We start from the raw sequence: 19,162 nt of genomic DNA, 5'->3' as shown, positions 1-19,162 counted from the left end.
TTGCCTTGTAGCTCAGGCTGGACTCAAGATCAGCATTCTCCAGCCTCAGCCTCTGACACGCAGGCTTTAAAGCGGTTGTGGCATACAGAGTGGACCAGCTATATATAGGACAGCGTTTCTTTGATCCAGTTGTCTTTGATATAGCATATATGACATCACTATATTACTAAATACTTCTCTGTAACTGCGAAAAGCATTGGAGCTATTTTCTTGACATTCTGAAAGCTTCTATGTGATTTTTAAAAATAAATTAACAGTGCATTCAGTGTGAAATATTTCATACAAAGATTTCAAGTCCTCCCCACAATATACTTATTGTTCACAGACTTCATACATGTTAAAAGCCTGAGGGCACTGTGGTTTGGAACCAAGCCTTTCCTTCCAGTCGCCTGTGTGGAAGAGAAGGGAGGCCTCTAGGTGCCCAGCAGAGCTTGGCCAAGGTACTGTAGGATCTGGGAAGGCTCCCCCAAAAAGGAGACTTCCTCCCTCCACCCTCGTCATGGACCACTAGGGGCTAGTTAGATGGAGAGGGTGTGAGAAGAGGTGTGGAGGTCGGGCATGGGCCTCCGAAAGGCTGGCTTGCTTGGGAGCCCCACTGAAGAGCACGAGAGGGCTGTTGAATGGTTCCTCACGTCCAGCTTCTCCAGGGCCTCCCTGGGGACACTTTGTCCCTACTGCCCATCTTCCTCCACATGAGTAGGGAAAGGCGGACAGGACTGGAAGTCTCCAATTGTAGGGTGGCCTACAGCTAGGTGCAGAGCTGGGAACTAGATTCAAGCGTCCAAAAACTCCAGCGCTCTAGAGACTAAGGCAGGATGATTGAGTATTCATAGTCAGTCTGGATGACATAGAAAGACTCCATCTTAAAAACAAACAAAACAAAACCAAGAGTGTCTGGGACCCGGTGCTAGACAATCTAGGGTGAGGGTATGTATGCACCCACAGACATTAACTTTACCTCTCACATCTGGGTTCCTCACCTATGACTGGGGTGACCTCATAGGTTTGTCCTGAGGGTGGAACACAATGGAACACACAGGTGAGTCACAAGTGCAGTTCTTTACTCTCATTGGATCTTTACATTCCTGCCAGCCAGGAGCTGCCGTGGCCCCTACTTAAAACAAGGGAACTGAGGGCCACAGGGGGTAAGTCAGCTGAGCACAGGCACACACACCTCAGGCCGACAGCCCAACTGGAATTAGAACGGCAGCCACGTGACGTCAGCACCCACGCCGCGCTCCTTTGCTCTCTTGTTTTACTGCTTTGTTTCCAGTTTATTGGCCCTTCCCACGTCTGGGGTGTGCTGTGAGCCTCCCAGAGGGCGGGCCCTAGTCTCACCATGTCCAGATGAACTCAGCACCTGCCTCATTGGAGGGCCTCTGCCACGGTGGGCTGAGCGTGGTGTGCTGGGTGCTGACCAATTGGAGGGGACGCTTCACTTGATTTTCTTTCTTTCTTTTCTTTTTTTTTTTCTTCTTTTTTTGGTTTTTCAAGATACGGTTTCTCTGTGTAGTCCTGGCTGTCCTGGAACTCACTCTGTAGACCAAGCTGACCCTGAACTCACAGAGATCCTCCTGTCTCTGCCTCCTGAGTGCTGGGACTAAAGGCCTACACCACCACCACCTGGCTGCTTTGCTTGATTTTTCAAAGAGGTCAGGAGGTACTGCCAAGAAGAGGGTGCAGTGTCCTCAATTCTCCAAAGCCGGTCACTTTGCTCTTATGGATGCTGGGGCGGAGGGGGGGGGGGGGGGGGGGGGGGGGGAGCAAATGGCATCCTTGCAAGAAGGCCAGGCAGTTTTCAGTCTCTAACTCCCTTCCAAAGAATTGTGTTCCATGTACTCTCTGCTGGCAGAAAGCCTTGTCTCATCTCCAGGACCCAGGAGTCCCAGTCCCTGAACTACCTCTTCAAGGAGTCCTTGTGTCCCTTTCCTCATAAGCTGTGAGTTCCAATTTCTACCTCTCATATATGTATGTGTGTGTGTTTATGTATTTATTTTCCCAGACAGAGTTTCCCCATGTAGCCCTGGCTGTCCTGGAACTCTCTCTGCCTACCAGGCTGGCCTCAAACTCAAGAGATCCACCTGCCTCTGCCCCCACATCAAGTTCTGGGATTAAAGGTGTGCACCACCAGTGCCCAGCCTTCCACCCAATTTTTAGACCCATGGCCTCCAACTTCCCAAGATTCAGGCGTCCTGAACCCTAGCCAGAGACACACAGAGCAGATAATACTGGCCAGTTGGAAAAGCTGATTATGAGGACCAGAGCTCAGAGGTAGAGCTCTTGGGTAGAATGTGGAGGCTCTGGGTTCAACTCCAGCATATCTCTCCCTCCTGCCTCCATGGCACTCTCTCTCAGCTGACCATACATCTTCAGCTGGTTTCCTGGCAGTAACCTCAAATCATCAGGAGGGAGTACTCTTACCTCAGAAATTGGTAAATGTAACAAGCTGTGGCTTTTGTTCTCCCCACAGACTGTTGTTAAACGTTTGCCAGCAGACCACTTTCCCAGAGATCTGTTTGTCCTCTTTGTGTGGTCTGGAATTCCTGTCCTGTGTCTCCTCAGGAGGCCACAGTGTCTGAAGAGAATTATGACAAGCCACAGGGCCAAGGCTGGGGTCCCCCTGTGTGGGCTGGTCCTACATCACCTACCTTGGATCCTATCCCTCTATATCATGGCTGCTACCCTTGCTGGAACATGGGGCCCAATTCTGCAGGATGAAAGAACTGAACCCCCACATTTGGAGCCACATGGACTGGCGTGTGCTTAGAGGCAAGCCACCTTAAGTGCCCGGTCATCAGTGTCTCGTGTGCAGCATGAATTGATTAAAAAATAAGTTGCTAGGGCTGGGGTGATAGTCAGTTGGTAGAGTACCTATCTAGCACACGCCAGGCCCTGGGTTCAAACCCCAGCCCAGCAGAAAGTGAGTGTGTGGTGATGCCTGCCTGCCATCCTAGCACCCAGGAGGTGGAGCCAGAATCATCTGAAGCACAAAGTCATCCTCTATTCTTTAGTGAGTTTGAGGCCATCCTGTGATACATGAGACCCTGCCACCACCACCCAAAAAGATGTTAACCTCACACTTTCACTGTTCATAATTGTGGTGGTATGAATTAGAATACCCCCCCATAGACTCTTACATTTGAATGCTTTGTCCCCAGTTGGTGGAACTGTTTGGGAAGGATTAGGAGGTCTAATCTTGTTGGAGGACGTGTGTCACTGGGGGCAGGCTTGAGATTTCAAAGTCCATACCAGGTCCTGCTCCAGCACCATGCATGCCTGCCTGTCTGCTGCCATGCTCCCTGCCATGATGGTCACGGACTCTAACCTTCTGGAGCCATGAGCCCCCAAATCAAATGCTTTCTCCTATAAGTTGCCTTGGTCACTATGCTTTATCACAGCAACAGAAAAGTAACTAAGACAATAGCCAACTTGTGCCCCAAACAAAGCCGGTGGTTTCCCCGAACCTCAGCTTGCACCCCTATAAAACAGGATGTCAGTAGCAGTTGCTTCCTTAGGATGTCACAAAGGTAAACAATTTGTTCCTATAAAAGAGCTTTCTTAATTAGGGCTTACTGTGTTACCCTTATTAATAATTTTCTATCCCAAAGACAAACGTGAAGAGTAAGAAGCTGACTTCTATGCTCAGCCTATGATCTGCACATAGTAGGTGTTCAATTACTGTTCCCAGTATGAGCAAGATGGACCTTTAAGAGGATGGAGGTGCTTTCCTTTTACAGCGCCTGGCCATTCCCACCACCAGGAGGCGTCCCAGCCCCTCCCGCGGCACCGCCCCTCACCTGTGCAAGCCTGCACCTGGCGCCGCCTCCGGAAGAGGACATCGGGGATCAGGGGAACTTCGGAGGGAGCCCGGTGGCGACAGGTGAGAGCCTAGGGGGGTGCAGAGGGCGGGACAACCAGACTTTTGGCATGGTTGGGGAAGACCGGTCGGCAGGGCAGGATGAGGGAGCTCAGGAACGGCCTCCCGGGACTCTGGAAAAAACTGGGAAGCCAGGACACCAGAGCAGAGAGAGTGGTGGGTAGGCGTTGGATACTCAAAGCAGGGATCGGGGACACACTGGGTCTGGCCCTGGGACAGCTGGACTGAGACTTCTGTAGTACCTGGAATTTTCGGGCCCAGCTGTGCTTGGCACCTGTCGATACTTGGCACCTGTCGAGAGGAGGGGACAGGTGTGCGTGCGTTCTGGGGTGAATAGGGAGCAGGGACCCTCCCGGGGGTTGGCATGGAGAATCCAGGGTGCCAGGCCTTTCCTCCTGAGCCCCTGAGCCCCTGTCCCTGGGCGGCCCTGTAAAGCACAGGGCTCCCATCCCCAGGGGCGGGCCGGGAAGTAAACAGAAACCCGGTGGTGCGCTGGCTGGCACAACCTGTTACCTCGCCCTGCGCTGGGCCAGCGCCAAGGCCCAGGGAAATTGGGGGTCTGGGGATGAGAGCTCCTAAATCAGGAGGGGTAGAGGCAGGAATACTTAGGTCTTGCTAAAATAAAGACCTAAGAGATTCTGCTGGGAATCCAGGGGGGAGGGACACGATGGCCATCAAAGCTGACAAGGCTAAACAAATCTAAAACCCCTGGGTCTTGAGAAAATAGAGCCGGGATATGAGAAGGTGAAGGGCTAGAGATCCGAGTTTCTGGAAGGGGAAGGAGTTGGATCCCTGTGGCTGAAGAGTCAAGACACACCCAGGTTCCTAATGGTGAGAGCCCTGCACTCTTAGGATAAGGATTTGTTTTCATCCTTGAAGGCTGAGTCTACCTGAACCTGCATTCTAGGATTAGTGTCCAGGTGGTGAGGGACTGGAAAGAGGGGCAGGAACTGTCAGAGGATGGCTTGTGGCCCCAGAGTGCAGGGACAGAGCTTCCTGAAGGCAAAGATCATGTGGCAAAGACAGAAGGCAGGAGTCGGAGCAAGATGGCAGGTTTCACTCTGCTTCCTGCCTCAGTCTACCCTGAGGTCATTAACGGAGCTGAGTGGCCAACGTGGATCATTAACCCTTGTTGGTCCAGGGAGGCCCTGGCTGTAAGATTGGGAGGCTTAGGTGTTTGCCATCAGGGGCCGAGCCCTGGGGCTGCTGCAGGGTGGCACCATCAGCAACAACCTGTCTCCACAGATGCACAGGTGCCATGGACTCCGCCGGTGGGCCAAGCTTCCCTTCTGGGCTGCTCTCAGGGGGCGCTTCTCCTAGCGGTGATGAAGGGTTCTTCCCCTTTGTGCTGGAGCGCCGAGACTCCTTCTTGGGAGGGGGCCCAGGGCCAGAGGAGCCAGAGGACCTGGCCCTACAGCTTCAACAGAAGGAGAAGGACCTGCTGCTGGCCGCCGAACTGGGCAAGATGCTTCTGGAACGCAATGAGGAGCTTCGGAGGCAGCTAGAGACGCTGAACACTCAGCACTTGGAGCATGAAGAAGTGAGCTGGCCTCTGGGGCAGATGGAGGGTGGGCAGGGCTAGGGTGGGCAGGGACGAGAGCCCAGCAAGAAGAGGAGAGAGGGGGATTGGGGAGGACAAGTGGGCAGAGTGATGCCTCTCAGACAGATCTGGGCAGGGTAACCGGGGTAGTGCCAGCCTGTAGTCCCAGCACTCTTGACGTTAAGAAAGGCTACATAACAAGACCTTGTCCCTAGAGAAAAAGAGCCAGGCATGGTGACACATGCCTTTAATCCCAGCATTTGGGAGGCAGAGGCAGGCAGACTTTTGTGCCAGAATGTTCTATTCTTCGTAGTGAGACCCTGTCTCAAAAGAGAAAGAGAAAAGTAAAGAAAGCAAGCAAGCAAGCACACATGCACATTCATTAAAAAAGAAGAGTGGATGGAGCCAGGCAGTGGTGGCGCACACCTTTGATCCCAGCACTTGGGAGACAGAGGCAGGCAGATCTCTGTGAGTTCAAGGCCAACCTGGTCTACAAAGGGAGTTCCAGGACAGCCAGGGCTATACAGAGAAATCCTGTCTCAAAAAACTAAAAGGAAAAAAAAGTAGACTGGGATTGGTGAAGAGTTGGTAGAATTCTTGCCAAGTAAACACAAAGCCCTGAATTTGGTCCCCGCTACACATGAATCCAGGCATGGTGAGATCTGTAAACCAGCCCTTGGGAAGCAGAAGCAGGAAGTTCAGAAGGGTTCAAGGCCATCCTTGGCTACATATTGAGTTTGAATCCAACTTGAGCTACATGAGACTCTAAAAAGAAAGGAAGAAAGCCAGCAAGAACTCTAGACTGGAGGTGGGGTTCAGTACTAAAGTGTTTTTGTAACACATGCAAGGCCTTGGGTTCCGTGCCCAGTACAGCAATAAATAACAAAAAAATAATCTCGGGCTGGATGTGGTGTCACACACCCTTAAACCCGACACCCCAGGAGGCAAGGACAGGCAGATATCTGTGAAACCAACCTGGTCTGCAGAAGTTCCAGACCATCCAGGACTATATAGTGAGACCCTGTCCCAACAACAAAAAAATAATTTAAGGCCAAACAAGATCTGCATTCAGATCCCTGTCTGGCTGTGACCCTGGGCAAGCCGTAGGCCTTCCCTAAATCTATAGGCTAGCTCCTCAACCATCCACATAAACCCAGACACTGGGAACCACTCCCAGCATTCACCTCGCCAAATGTTCCCCATGTATCTGTCTTCTCTTCTCCCTCTTGTCCATTCCTGGGTTGTAGAATCGGGTCTTCACTCTGTCAACCCCACTCTCACTGTGGGGCTCATATCTGTATTTGTAAACACCTTCATGTACCCACATTATAGACCTGGATCCCTGCTCCAAGCTGACCTTGGTAGCCAACTACTCTGTACCCTCTCCACCAGGCCACCAACCAGCATTTGCATGTAAATGGTGCTCAGGCCTCGGTGCACACCTGTAAGCCATGTTGAATCTTCTACACCAGGTTCCAAATTCCCCACCCCATATTTCATTCTCTCTGTAGCTCCAGCCCCTGTGTCTCTGCTCATGCTCTACAGCATCCTCACACTGGCCCCAGCTTTCTTGGACTCTAGCAGTGAATGTGAAAAAGACCAGGTGTGGTGGCACACACCTTTAATCCCATTGCTCAGGAGGCAGAGGCAGGCAGATCTCTGTGAGTTCAAGGCCAGCCTGGTCTACAAAGCAAGTTCCAGGACAGCCAGGGCCATTACACAAAGAAACTCTGTCTCAAAAAAAAAAAAAAAAAAAAAAAAAAAAAGGTCACATCACTTTCCTGGACCAGCATCTCCCATCACAGTTAGAATGAAACTGAAACTCCTCACTGTGGTCTAAAAGTCCCGGGAACCACTGTCCTCTGGTGTCAGTGACACCTCCCCTATTTTTTTTTTTCATATTCATCATGTATACAGTGTTCTGCCTGCATGTATGCCTGCAGAAGAGGGCACCAGATCCCACTATAGATGGTTGTAAGCCATCATGAAGGTGCTGGGAATTGAACTCAGGACCTCTGGAAGAGCAGCCAGTGCTCTTAACCCCTGAGCCATCTCTCTCTCCAGCTCCCAACACTTTCCCTTTTCTGACAGGGTCTTTTTCAGTTTCTTGAGTGGCTCAGGCCTGCCCCACTTTGGAGTCAGGTTTGCTGTACAGCTCGGGGCTGGCCTTGAACTCACCATCCTCCCATCTCAGTCTCCCAAATGCTGAGATTACACGTGTGCCATTGCTCCTGGTTTGCACTTGCTGTTCCACTTGAAACCCTCTTTCTGGTTGGCTACTCTTGTCCTGCAGGGGCCAATGCAAACATCAGCCCCTCCTTAAGTGACACCCCCAGCTCCTCTTCCCCAACTCACTTCCCTGAGTTCCTCCACAGCCCTTCTCTCTGAAATTGCCAGATTCAGGCATGTGCCCATTTGCCTGTGACCCTCTGGCAGTGAACTTGAACTGCTGGTCTCCCTCAACTCTTAGTAGCCAGACTCTAGAATAGGAGGAGCACAGGAGATACTGAATAGGGATGATGTATGTCTGCAGGGGTTGAGGGACAAAGGGCTTGAAGATGTTAAAGGGACTTGCAGACAACAAAAAGACTGTTCAAACCACATAGCAGTAGCAGAGATAAGCACTAGCCAGGAAAATTGGACCCCAAAGCTGCCCAGGGCTTTGTTGCCCTGGCAATATTAAGAGTTTGACTACCTAGATGGGCCATTCAGACACTAGCTTCTGACCCCGTTTCCTCATCTGAGGATGCTCCCTCTAGTGGACGAAATGAAGTAATACAGACAAAGAGCCAGCAAAGCGCTTGGCTGGAACATCTGCTAATAACTGTAGCAACTGCGGTCAGAGTCACCTGGCCCATCCCATCCCTTCCTGCTTTGAAGGCCCCCCTTCAAAGACAGTGGACTGGCCCCCCAGACCTGTCTGTCTTCCTATGCTGGCCACTTTAGTGTGTCAAGTACGCCTCCCCCTCTCCCTCCCTGGTCCGCTGGTCCAACAGGTTTGGAGGAGGGCAGAGAGAGGGGTGGGGCGCTGGGTGGGACAGCCCAGGATTAATTAGAGGGAGAAGGGGAGAGGGGCTGGGCCTAGTTGGCCCACAGAAGTTCCAGGAGACTGTGAAGTGGGATGCCATGGGCCGGGGCTTGAATTCTACCAGACTCAGGCGCCAAAAACGACGCTTACGACTTCGGGTCCAGAAGCCCAGGCGGCAGCCGGAGGTGAGTGGGCATCAGGTCTGTGACTCCCACCCGTCAGCCCACCTGTCTGGCCTGGAACCTTCATTCTTTCTGCCTCTTACTGGCTCTCCTTTTTTGCTGTCTTGTCCGCCTTAGACAGACTGGCCTCTTTCGATCTGGGTGATCCTCCCTCCATCCTGGTCTCTGAGTTGCTCCAATCTTAGGTGGCTTCCTGTCTTTCCCCTCCCCACAGAGGCTGCAGCAGGAGAATCATGAACTCCGCCGTGGACTGGCAGCCCGGGGTGCTGAGTGGGAGGCCAGAGCTGTGGAGCTGGAGGGAGACGTGGAGGCCTTGCGGGCCCAGCTTGGGGAACAACGGTCAGAGCAGCAGGACAGTGGTCGAGAGCGGGCGAGGGCCCTCAGTGAGCTCAGCGAGCAAAACCTCAGGCTCAGCCAGCAGCTGGCCCAGGTAGAAGGGCCCCGAGTCCTGGAGAGGTGGGGACCGACGCACAGGTCCTCAGTGGAGGTGGGCAGACTGGGTTGGTGTTGAACCCAGACGCTTGGAACCGATGGATCCATTGTCGGCCCCGCCTCCCCAGGCCTCAAGGACCGAGCAGGAACTGCAGCGGGAGTTGGACACCCTTCGGGGGCAGTGTCAGACTCAGGCCCTGGCAGGGGCCGAGCTCAGGGCTCGGCTGGAGAGTCTGCAGGCAGAGGTGAGGAGCAGCTGGGGCTCCCTGAGACCCGCCCAGCAGCCCCCCACCCCAGCCTCTGCCTCATCTCGGACACCTGTCCCCAGAATCAGATGCTGCAGGACCGCAGGCAGGACCTAGAGGCCCAGATCCGAGGGCTCCGTGAAGAAGTGGACAAAGGCCAAAGCAGGCTACAGACCACCCATGAAGAGTTGCTGCTACTCCGACGGGAGAGGAAAGAGCACAAGCTGGAGGTAATCAGAGGGGTGGGGGTGGGGTGCAGTGGGGGTGGGGCAGCCAGCGAGGCCCTTGGCAATGCCTCAGGACTTTCTAGGAGATGAGGCCAGTGAAATCACCAAGAGAGAAGCAAGTGGGACCCTGAGGGCGAGTCGGAACCAAGAAAGAGTACCTTGTGAGGGAGATTCACTTAAAGTGCATCAGAGCCGGGCAAATGCAAGTCTGGGACTGGCTGAGGTCAGAGCTCAGGACAGAAACCTGGTCTGGGGTGATGGACACGGTGAAAAAGAGTGAAAACGGAGGACAGTCTGAGTTCAGATGGTTTGGCTTCTCAGCCCCACCCTACCTCAGTTTCCCCACTTGTGAAATGGGGTGGTATTACATACCTCAAAGGACTGGGGTGAGGCTGTGAGACTCAGAAGGATCAATAAACGCTAGATCAAAGCAGTGAGTGAACTAGGAAGGCTGTGCAGGGGGAGGGGACACTCTCTGAGATGACCTGATGGGGCCGAGGATGATGCCAGGCACGCCCTGTTTTATAGGTGAGGAAATTGGTGCCTGCAGAGGGGAGGTGTGTATTCCAGGTTGCTCTGTAATTCAGGAGAGGGGGCCGGCCTAGTCCACCAGGGAGCGGACCCTGGCCGTGCTCGGCCCTCGGGCGCCCCCTGTGGGCCCACCGCAGAGCGCAGGCTTCCTGCTGACCGTTGGAATGATGTGTGACCTGCAGCTGGAACGCGCTCGCTTCGAGGCTGGAGAGGCGCTGAGCACGCTGCGGAGGCTGCAGCGTCGGGTCTCAGAGCTGGAGGAGGAGTCGCGACTCCAGGACGCCGATGTGTCGGGTGCCTCCCTGCAGACCGAGCTTGCCCACAGCCTTGACGACGACCAAGACCAGCTTGTCAATGAATGTGAAGGCGCCCAGGTGAGCTTTCAGCCTACCAGCCACGCATTAGAATAACCAATGAGGGATGCAGGCTCTGCCCCTTCTCTCCCCGGAGGTTTCATGCAGCACTGATAAGTTCCCTTGGCCTACAGACCATCTTGTCTCTGGAGACCCAAGAGGTGTCTAGTCCCCAGCCTTCAATCCAGGAAGAGAGCTTGGAGCCCCCCAAGAAGCGAGCATCCCTGAACCCAGCAGAGATACTGGAGCAGAAGGAGGCAGAAGTAGCCAGGCTACAGGATGAGGTTGGAGAGGGCCCAAGATGCCCAGTTCTTTCCCATCTCCACTGTCCAACCCACTGAGCTCCCCAGTGAACCTGTAGTTTTTTCCCGAGCTGGCCTGTACCTCCAGGAAGCCGTCTGGGCTCCACCGTCCTCCCTAAACGCCTCCCTTCATCCCTTCTGTTGAAGGCTTACCCTACACACCCCCCCCCCCCCACACACACACACACACCGGTCTGACTCAGACTGAGTTGCCTGCGGTGTTTACGGAGCAGGCACAGGTTCGGGGGAGAGCACGTTGTCCAGTCTACCTTCTTCCCTGGCCTGCAGATCGTGCTGCACCGCACAGAGCTACAGACTCTACGGGATGAGCTGCGACGACAGAAGGAGCTGAGGGCGCAGGACGATCCCGAGGAAGCCCTGAGCTGTGCCCTCTCTGACCGGGACGAAGCAGTGAACAAGTGAGCCTGGCATTCTCACCCAGTCCTCAGCCAGGATTGCTCTCTGGTCTCTTCTGGGCCCCTATTTCCACCGTCCTAACGAGTATAAGCTCCATCTTATCTCAGAAGCTTCAGCCTTCCTTAATTTCGATGTTAGTGGCCCCCGCTTTCACCAGGGTCCAAGAGTCCTCAGTGACCTTGGACCATATTCTCTCCCCCTCCTACTCTTAGGGTCCTGAAGCTGTCACTGGAGTTCAGTCGAGTCTCGCTAGAGCGCGACTCTTTGTCCCGGGAACTGCTGCGAGCCATCCGCCAGAAGGTGGCGCTGACGCAGGAGCTCGAGGCCTGGCAGGTGAGAGGGCAGGCCCCGAGCAGGACTTGGCCAGGCATCCTGACCTGACCTCACCTCCACTCTGACCCACACCCACCCTGTTCTCCCTCCTGCAGGATGACATGCAGGTGGTGATTGGACAGCAGCTGCGCTCCCAGCGCCAGAAGGAGCTCAGTGAGGCTGCAGCAGCTCGTCAACGCACGAAGACGGGCTTTTCACTGCGCCTGGGATCCGGGCAGAGTGGAGGCTTTCTAAGCAACCTCTTCCGAAGGACATGAGGGCTGGCGGCAGGGCTACCGTTTCTCACCCTGGGGCTCACTCTCCTCTTAACAGCCAATGGGTCCACAGGGCCTGAATAACTTCCAAGAGAGGCCACTGTCTTCCTTGCCCCAAGAAGTGGACAGAGGCAATTCGGGAGCAGGAGCCAGCTTTGGGGCAGGAACCCCAGGTCGGTGGTCGGGGCAGAGCTGTTTATTTTTCAAATCTACATAGGTCTATCTTTTCTAAGCACCAGGCTCCTGTTCTATCCGTGGGACAGGGCTGGGGATGGGTATTTATGTGTAAGGATAGGTCAGAGCAATATATAAATCATTATACTTACTTGGTCTCCATTCTTGGATAGAAAGTACAAACAAAAAAAAGCCTAAAACTTTATTTTGACAGGAAAAAAAGAAAAAAAAAAAGCTGAGTGTAGTGGTTCATAGATCTAAACCTCAGCACTTCAGCAAGAGCCAGAAGGAATGCTCAAAGTTTGAGACCAAGCTGGGTCACAAAGCGAGTTCCAGGCCAGCCTGGGCTAAAGTTTAAGACCCTATCCCAAAACACAAACACCACTCTAGCTCCTGAGATGGGGGATCACGATGTCAGAAGGACATGGAGAAAGCTCGGTAGCCCAGGTTGGTGAAGACATCCACTCGACAGCTGTTCCCTGAGGCAGTCAAGACCTAAAAGCCAAGAAGACAAGACTGACCCCCCCACTCCAGAGGCCCCTTGTGATCCCACATCTCTTCCAAGACCCACCTTGCACTCTGGGGCTGCTGGCTGCTGGTTGAGGCTTAGGCTGAGCAGCCCTGGGGAGGAACCAGGCACCTGGGCCTTAAGCTCCCCACTCAGCTGCCAGTGGTTGACACAACAGCCCTGGCCAGCAGATAGGATCTGTGGGGGACAAAGAGGAGGTTCAGGGGTCAGGTCTAGACAGGGGCACTGGGCAAGGTGACAGGATCAAGATGGACTCACCAGGTCCTGGTAGAAGGTGACATGCTTCTGTGGTGCCCGAATGGGAAAGACAGTGGTGGGCGTGGAAGACCTGAGGTGCCAGAGGGTGAGCGCTGGGCCCCCTCCACAGACCTAGGCAGAAAGGCAGCAGGCCCCAGTCACTGTGAGCCATGGACTTAGTGATCTCTCCAGCCCACACTCTGCCCAGCTCACCATCCAGTCTGAGTCAGTAGCCAGACATCCAATCCAGCGCCCATTGTGGGGCCTTGAGCACTCCTGGGAAGGAGAGAAGAGGTGAGGAGACTGGAGGATGGATCAGTGAGGGACAAGGATGTGGGCCTCTCCTCACCTCGTGCTTATAGACTTCAATGGTCTGAACCTCTTTGGCTATACGGAGATCTGTGGGGAAACAAGACACCAGGACTCTGGATGAGCCACAAAGCCCACTCTCACTTCTCACCTGTTTTTGGTTGTTGTTGTTGTTGTTTTTAAGACAGGCTGTTTAACAGCCCTGGCTGTCCTGGAACTCCCTCTGTAGACCAAGCTGGCCTCAAACTCACAGAGATCCACCTGGCTCTGCCTCCAGAGTGCTGGGATTAAAGGTGTGCACCACCACTGCCTGCCTGGCTCATCTTTTTTTTTTTTTTTTTTTTTTTTTTTTTTTTTTTTTTTGAGACAGAGTCTCTACATAGCCCTGGTTGTCCTGGAACTCATTTTATAGACCAGGCTGGCCTCCAATTCGGAGATCTGACTGCCTCTGCCTCCCAAGTGCTGGGATTAAAGACGTGCACCACCAGACCAGGTGTACTTTCTTACTGTCTAATTGGACTTAACTTACCCCAAAGCCGTACAGCTCCATCCTCACCACCGGACAGCACCTCAGGGCTGCGATCCCTGAGTGCCAGGCAATGGATATAGTCTGTGTGGCCCCGGAGGGCCCGCTGCAGGGCAAAGAGAAGGCTCAGGGGAGATCCAGGAAGCATACTACCTTTGGCCCAGACTTGCCCTGGCTCCAGACCCTACTCACTGTGAAGGTCCCAGTTTCCAGGTCCATAGTGTGCAGCTGACAATCTCCCCCAGCTAGAATGAGTGAATTCTCCTATGGGAGAACAAGAGAGAGCTGAAAGTTAATGTCAATCAGGGTAGAGAAAGAGTAAGGAGCAATGTTTGGACTAGAATGGTCACAAAGAGCTCAGACCTTGGGGACAAGCAGCAAGGCATTGATTTCAGGTACTTCCAGGCTGGTCCTAGGTGGAAGAAAAGTGTCAGATTCACAGAGGTAGTGTCCATGACCTCACATGCCCTCCACCAACACGGTCCTCACTCACCTGTATGGAGGCTGACGACGCCACAGTTCCTTACAGCCCTTCAAGAGAAACATAGGAGGAAACAGTGAGTGATCCCAACCCTCTCCAGGTGGGGAAGCCCAGCCCGTTTATGGGTTCCGGACTCCTTACCTTCTTGAGGATTTCTGCCCAAAGCCAGCCCTTCACTTCCCCATCCCCAGCACTGAGTAGATGTCGATCTGTAGAGACCATGCTGTAGACAGGCCCGTCATGGGCTAGAGAGACAGAAAATGTTAATGAACCCACTGTGCCCCACCTCTGCCCTGAGGTCTCCTGAACCAGACCCAACACCTACACCCACCATGGAAGGTCACCATGGGTTTTTTGCTTTCTTCTTTGGCCTCTGAACTCAAGGCAGCAGATAAACTGAAAGAAAGGTGGGAGGAACAGGAGTCAGAGACAAGGAGCATTAATCCCAGAAGGCTCATGTGTGTGTGTGTGGGGGGGATCAGAGTAGAGGGTACCTGAAGATGGCAATCTGCCCATAATTGTTGCCAGCTGCCAGAAACTTCCCACAGGGCGAGACACTCTGGGAAAAGATGGTCATGTGGAGTCGCTGCAGGGCCTGAAATACCTCAGCCTGTGGGAAGAAGGTAGATGAGGAGAGTCTGGGGCCTCCTACAGATTCCTGTCTGTCTCCCCTGCCCAGACTCCAGCCCTTCTCAGCCATAACCACAGTTATCTCCCCATACAAGAGTGGCTCCAGGGCTGGAGAGATGGCCCAGCGGTTAAGAGCACCGACTGCTCTTCCAGAGGTCCTGAGTTCAATTCCCAGTGACCACATGGTGGCTCACCAACCATCTGTAATGAGATCTGGTGCCCTCTTCTGGCGTGCACGGGCAATGCAGGCAGAACATAATAAATAAACAAATCTTAAAAAAAAGAGTGGCTCCAGGAAGAGTGTGTGAAAAGGGGAACCGAGGTACGTTACCTAAAACCCAGCAAGCACCACGCCTCTCCTGTCAGCTTAACAGACAGAAGGCACTCGCAGGAAATCTGTCATAATTAGGTAAACTAATGAATATTAAGAGCTTTGTAGTCAGATGTAGTAGTATACAACTATAGTCCCAGCACTGGACAGGCGGAAGCAGGAGGATCAGTGATAATTCAAGGGTAGCCTGGGCTACATGAGATAGTCTCAAATCCACACACACACATCTGAGGATGTAATTGAATTGATAGAGTACTTGGTCAGCATGCACCAAGCCTTAAACTCAATCCCCAGCACTGCACACTGCATAAAGCAAGTACACTGTGGCCTGTGACCCTGGCACTCAGGAGGTGGAGGCAGGAGGACATCCTCCACTCCATGACAAACTCCAGGCCAGCCTGAAATATGTCAACTGTGTCTCAAAAAACTGAGTAAAAATAATAAATCAACCTTTAAAAAAAAGTGTGTGTGTGTGTGTGTGTGTGTGTGTGTGTGTGTGTGTGTGTACACGGAGAGATGGCTAGCACATAACTCTTGCAGAGGACTCTCACAGCACCCACATGGTAGGTCACAACCATCTGTAACTCCAGTTCCAGGAGATCTGATGTCACCTCCCCTGCCTCAGAGAGGCTCTCACAGGAAGCCCACCTGTCCCCAGAACTCACTATGTAGATCAAGCTGGGCTCACAGAGATCTCCCTACTTCTGCCTTGCAAGTGCTGGGATTAAAGGCCTTAAGTCATTAGGCCTTGTTTATTGTTTGTTGTATTTTTGTTTTGGTTTGGTTTCTTCTTAAAATTTGTATGTATGCGCTGTGTATATGAGTGCCCATGAAGACTAAAAAGGGGTGTTGGATCTCCTGGAACTACATTACAGGCATCTGTAAACTCACTCCTATATGGGTGCTGGAAACTGAACTTGGTACCTCTGGAAGAGTAGCAAGTGCTTTTAACCACTGGGCCATCTCTCCAGTCCCCTGCCTCTTCTGGCCTCTGAGGGTACCATAAACACACACAGCAAACATAAAACATTTATAGACATAAAACAATGAATAAATCTCACAGGGAATTAGCGGGCCTAGTGTAGTGGCAAGGCTTTAATCGCAACACTTGAGAGGAAGAAGCAGGCCAGCTCGATGTACTTCATGAAAACTGGTTTCCAAACGATGAAGTGGCTCTTGTGACTACGGTAACTCCTCAAATGGTAGACCATGCTCTTATTTATTTATTTATTTATTTTGGGAGGGCGGGGCACAGGGTTTCTCTGTGTAGCCCCAGGTAGACCATGCTCTTATTTATTTATTTGTTTGTTTTGGGGGGCGGGGCACAGGGTTTCTCTGTGTAGCCCCTGGCTGTCCTGAAACTCACTCTGTAGACCAGGCTGGCCTGGAACTCAGATCCACCTGCCTCTGCCTCCCCCACCCAGTGCTGGGGTTAAAGGCACTTGCTCCCGCCACCATCTGGCTCATGCTTTTTTGTTTTGTTTTGTTTTTTAAGATTTATTTTATTGCTCTTAATTATGTGTATATGTGTGTGAGGGGAGTAAGTGCAAGTGAGTACAGATGTTCACAGAAGCCAGAGGATTCAGATCCCTTGGAGCTGGAGGTACAGGCAATTACAAGCTTTGGAACTTGAGTGTTTGGAACCAAACTCGGGTCCTCTTCTCTCTCTCTCCAACTGCTAAAGCCTATTCTAACCCAAAGTCCTGTGTTTAAGTATCAGTACTGTATATATTGGGCATTATGGCACACCTAATAACCCACAACACTCAGAGGTAAAGGCTCGAGGAACATAAGTTCAAGGTCATTCTCCATTATATAACATAGTTCAAAGAAAGCTGGAGATATATGAGACTGTCTCACAAATAAGCTTGAGTGTAACTAAACGATAGAGCATGTTCTTACAATGCCCAAGGCCCTGGGTTTAAAAAAAAAGGCTCATGTACAATTATGATTAACTTTTTTTTTTTTTTTTTTTGGTTTTTCGAGACAGGGTCTCTCCGTGTAGCTTTGCGCCTTTCCTGGAACTCACTTGGTAGTCCAGGCTGGCCTCGAACTCACAGAGATCCGCCTGGCTCTGCCTCCCGAGTGCTGGGATTAAAGGCGTGCGCCACCACCGCCCGGCATGATTAACTTTTTTTAAAGTCAGGGTCTCACTATGTAGCCCTGGATGACCTGGAACTCGCTATGCAGCAGGCTACTTTCTAACTCACTGAGGTATGTCTGCATCTGCCTCCCCAGTACTGGGATTAAAGGCGGGTGGCACCACGTCCAACGGTGCTAAATCTTTTTAAGTGACTTTATTATCCTTCACAGTAAAATGTACTGACATCTAATCCCTCTGATTGTCACAATTAGATTCCAAAGATCAGGGTCATCATTTTGGGGGTCTGAGTCCGAGTCCCACAAACCAGCTCCGCACACTGGGTATCCTGAGTAGCCCTTGGCCACCCAGGCAGGGCAAGACTACAAACCCCAGAAGGCACTGTGCTCACACTCGACTCACCTGACCCAGAGGCATCGGGGACGGTGTGGCGTGCTCCATCTTCAGAACTACAAGTCCCAGAGGGCTCTACGCGCGACACAACCTCTCGACTCCCTACGTGTCTGAGAGTGGCTCTTCTCGTTGCGCGCCAGGACCTGGCACTGCCTGCCGTTCAACAACTAAGGCGGCAGGCCCGTACTGTCTCGAACCACCGAAACCTAGGAGAGCTCCGCGAAGCACGCTTATGCTGAGTAGCGTCTGAGACGGTCCAGCTACGCGTAATCCCCTCCCCCACCCCGCCGACCCGTCCCGCCTTCTAACCTCGCGCTGCTCGCCTTCCGCGCCTGCGTAGAACGTCTCCAGTGCGCACGCCGTGGCCCCGCCCCTCCCGTTGTACCACGCCCTCAAAGGCTCCGCCTCTGCCGCCTGGATCCCACCCCTCTATCTGCAGGACCCCGAACCGTAATGATCCTACAACAGCCCCTGGAACGAGGCCCCCCGAGTCGGGACCCACGGGCCACCACTGGGGTGACTCGCGGCCTGGACGCCAGGTGCGTAAGCGGTCCCCGGGTGGGCCGGACTAACGGAGGGTAAGAGCTCTGGCTGGCGACCCAGGGCCGGTCACTAGGGTGATCCTAGGAAGTGAGGCGAGGTGGTGCAGGAAACCGTGGTGCTTGAGCTTGTGTCGTAGCTGGGAAGCCACGGCCAGGATTTCCGAGGTAGCCTGGTGGATGATGGCCTGGGAGAGGAAGGTGGCTTAGGCCACACAGACACGACTGATTCTGGAATCCTGGCTTACTCCGCAGGCTCAGGTGGGCAGATCTTCGGGAAGGGGAAAGGTGGGCTACACCTGGCTCTATTTCCCAGCTCTCCTCTCCTAAGAGCTGTGCCCATGAGCATGGAGACCCCTGGAGAAAGAGCATTAAGTTGGGGGCAGATGGGTCTCCTTAGATGTCACCTTTGGTCCTCATCAGTTTGCCTCCACCCTCAACATCCCTGCCTCCGTGCCTCTGGTCTTTCCCCCAGGGAACCCTTGCACAAGCAGTTTCTGTCTGACGAGAACATGGCCACCCACTTCTCCCGACTCAGCCTACATAATGACCACCCCTACTGCAGTCCCCCTGTGACTTTTCCCCAAGCCCTGCCACCACTCAGGTAGGCACCTCCCCTTGCAGGGCCTTCTAGAGGATCACGTTCGGTCCTCAGAGCCCCTCCTCATGCTCTGCCTCATCATGCTATTTTTAGCTTCTAGCCAACTTCTGTGCTGTTTTCCATCTTTGGCTCCAGGGGACCTGGACCTGGTAGGAGGTGGCTTTGCTAGGCCAGCCTCTGCCCCATACTTTCACTGTCTTTTTTTCTTCTTTCAGGAGCCCTTGCCCAGAGCTGCTTCTCTGGCGCTATCCTGGGAGCCTGATCCCTGAGGCCCTCAGGCTGCTGAGGCTGGGGGATACCCCCAGTCCCTTCTACCCTGCATCCCCAGCTGGGGATATCATGGAGCTCTAAGTGCTGATGGCCAGTGTCCCTCCTCACCTTGTTCCTGACAACAAAGACCAGCAACCCCCGAGAGGGATGAGGTCCTTCCCCTGTAACAGGATAGATGATCTGAGCTCAATGAAGCCCTGAATGGGAGAGGCAGCAGCTTGGGAAGGGAAAGTATCACCCCATTAGTGAATAAAGATTTCTGAGCAGTTGAAGGTTTCTCAACAGCCTGTGGGAAGGGTGGAGTGCTGGATGCTGGGGTT

At 53.1% G+C, this 19,162-nt stretch overlaps 4 protein-coding genes across 6 annotated transcripts in view; 2 read left to right on the top strand and 2 right to left on the bottom strand.

The window, feature by feature from the left end:
- Mmp25 (matrix metallopeptidase 25) overlaps positions 1-4,779 on the bottom strand; it is a 42,261-nt gene extending 37,482 nt beyond the window's left edge. Inside the window, 2 exon segments of the mRNA XM_052758268.1 lie at positions 3,798-3,888; positions 4,768-4,779. Coding sequence (XP_052614228.1) covers positions 3,798-3,888; positions 4,768-4,779 — 103 coding nt within the window.
- Positions 4,780-5,135: 356 nt separating this feature from the next.
- Positions 5,136-11,974, top strand: Bicdl2 (BICD family like cargo adaptor 2). The gene is made up of 9 exons (XM_052759187.1): positions 5,136-5,417; positions 8,842-9,057; positions 9,188-9,304; positions 9,388-9,534; positions 10,245-10,436; positions 10,550-10,699; positions 11,006-11,136; positions 11,347-11,467; positions 11,563-11,974. Exons 1-9 carry the CDS (start codon positions 5,136-5,138, stop codon positions 11,722-11,724), a joined length of 1,518 nt encoding a protein of 505 aa, XP_052615147.1. The 3' UTR covers positions 11,725-11,974.
- A 108-nt stretch (positions 11,975-12,082) lies between these two features.
- Positions 12,083-17,555, bottom strand: Thoc6 (THO complex subunit 6). The gene is made up of 13 exons (XM_052759188.1): positions 17,442-17,555; positions 14,472-14,587; positions 14,309-14,373; positions 14,119-14,222; positions 13,990-14,027; positions 13,860-13,908; positions 13,689-13,760; positions 13,500-13,602; positions 13,011-13,060; positions 12,875-12,937; positions 12,683-12,793; positions 12,467-12,601; positions 12,083-12,390 (listed from the first exon to the last, which is right to left on the bottom strand). Exons 1-13 carry the CDS (start codon positions 17,478-17,480, stop codon positions 12,310-12,312), a joined length of 1,026 nt encoding a protein of 341 aa, XP_052615148.1. The 5' UTR covers positions 17,481-17,555; the 3' UTR covers positions 12,083-12,309.
- Positions 17,556-17,757: 202 nt separating this feature from the next.
- Positions 17,758-19,114, top strand: Hcfc1r1 (host cell factor C1 regulator 1). 3 transcript variants are annotated; one of them, XM_052759193.1, is made up of 3 exons: positions 17,758-17,971; positions 18,447-18,575; positions 18,788-19,114. In XM_052759193.1, the coding sequence occupies exons 1-3, from the start codon at positions 17,886-17,888 to the stop codon at positions 18,921-18,923; spliced, it is 351 nt and encodes a 116-aa protein (XP_052615153.1). In that variant the 5' UTR covers positions 17,758-17,885; the 3' UTR covers positions 18,924-19,114. The 3 variants fall into 3 exon arrangements, with proteins under 3 accessions (XP_052615153.1, XP_052615155.1, XP_052615154.1); XM_052759194.1 differs by lacking the exon at positions 17,758-17,971 and adding an exon at positions 18,015-18,232; XM_052759195.1 differs by lacking the exon at positions 18,447-18,575.
- Positions 19,115-19,162: the final 48 nt, after the last annotated feature.

This window comes from Peromyscus californicus, unplaced genomic scaffold (genome assembly GCF_007827085.1).
Source record: "Peromyscus californicus insignis strain IS unplaced genomic scaffold, ASM782708v3 Scaffold_3__1_contigs__length_106647218, whole genome shotgun sequence".
Lineage (NCBI taxonomy): Eukaryota > Metazoa > Chordata > Mammalia > Rodentia > Cricetidae > Peromyscus > Peromyscus californicus.
This window is presented reverse-complemented; position numbering and strand designations above follow the sequence as displayed.

Bases quoted from the DNA above. Each gene is read 5' to 3' on its own strand.
- Bicdl2 (XM_052759187.1), top strand. From the start codon at position 5,136: ATGGACTCCGCCGGTGGGCCAAGCTTCCCTTCTGGGCTGCTCTCAGGG. The intron at 9,305-9,387 runs GTGAGGAGCAGC...ACCTGTCCCCAG, and splicing joins TGGAGAGTCTGCAGGCAGAG to AATCAGATGCTGCAGGACCG. The intron at 10,437-10,549 runs GTGAGCTTTCAG...CTTGGCCTACAG, and splicing joins ATGAATGTGAAGGCGCCCAG to ACCATCTTGTCTCTGGAGAC.
- Thoc6 (XM_052759188.1), bottom strand. From the start codon at position 17,480: ATGGAGCACGCCACACCGTCCCCGATGCCTCTGGGTCAG. The intron at 14,588-17,441 runs GTGAGTCGAGTG...TTCTTCCCACAG, and splicing joins CCCCGATGCCTCTGGGTCAG to GCTGAGGTATTTCAGGCCCT. The intron at 12,391-12,466 runs GTGGGTCTTGGA...CTTGGCTTTTAG, and splicing joins CAGCAGCCCCAGAGTGCAAG to GTCTTGACTGCCTCAGGGAA.
- Hcfc1r1 (XM_052759193.1), top strand. From the start codon at position 17,886: ATGATCCTACAACAGCCCCTGGAACGAGGCCCCCCGAGTCGGGACCCA. The intron at 17,972-18,446 runs GTGCGTAAGCGG...TCTTTCCCCCAG, and splicing joins ACTCGCGGCCTGGACGCCAG to GGAACCCTTGCACAAGCAGT. The intron at 18,576-18,787 runs GTAGGCACCTCC...TTCTTCTTTCAG, and splicing joins CAAGCCCTGCCACCACTCAG to GAGCCCTTGCCCAGAGCTGC.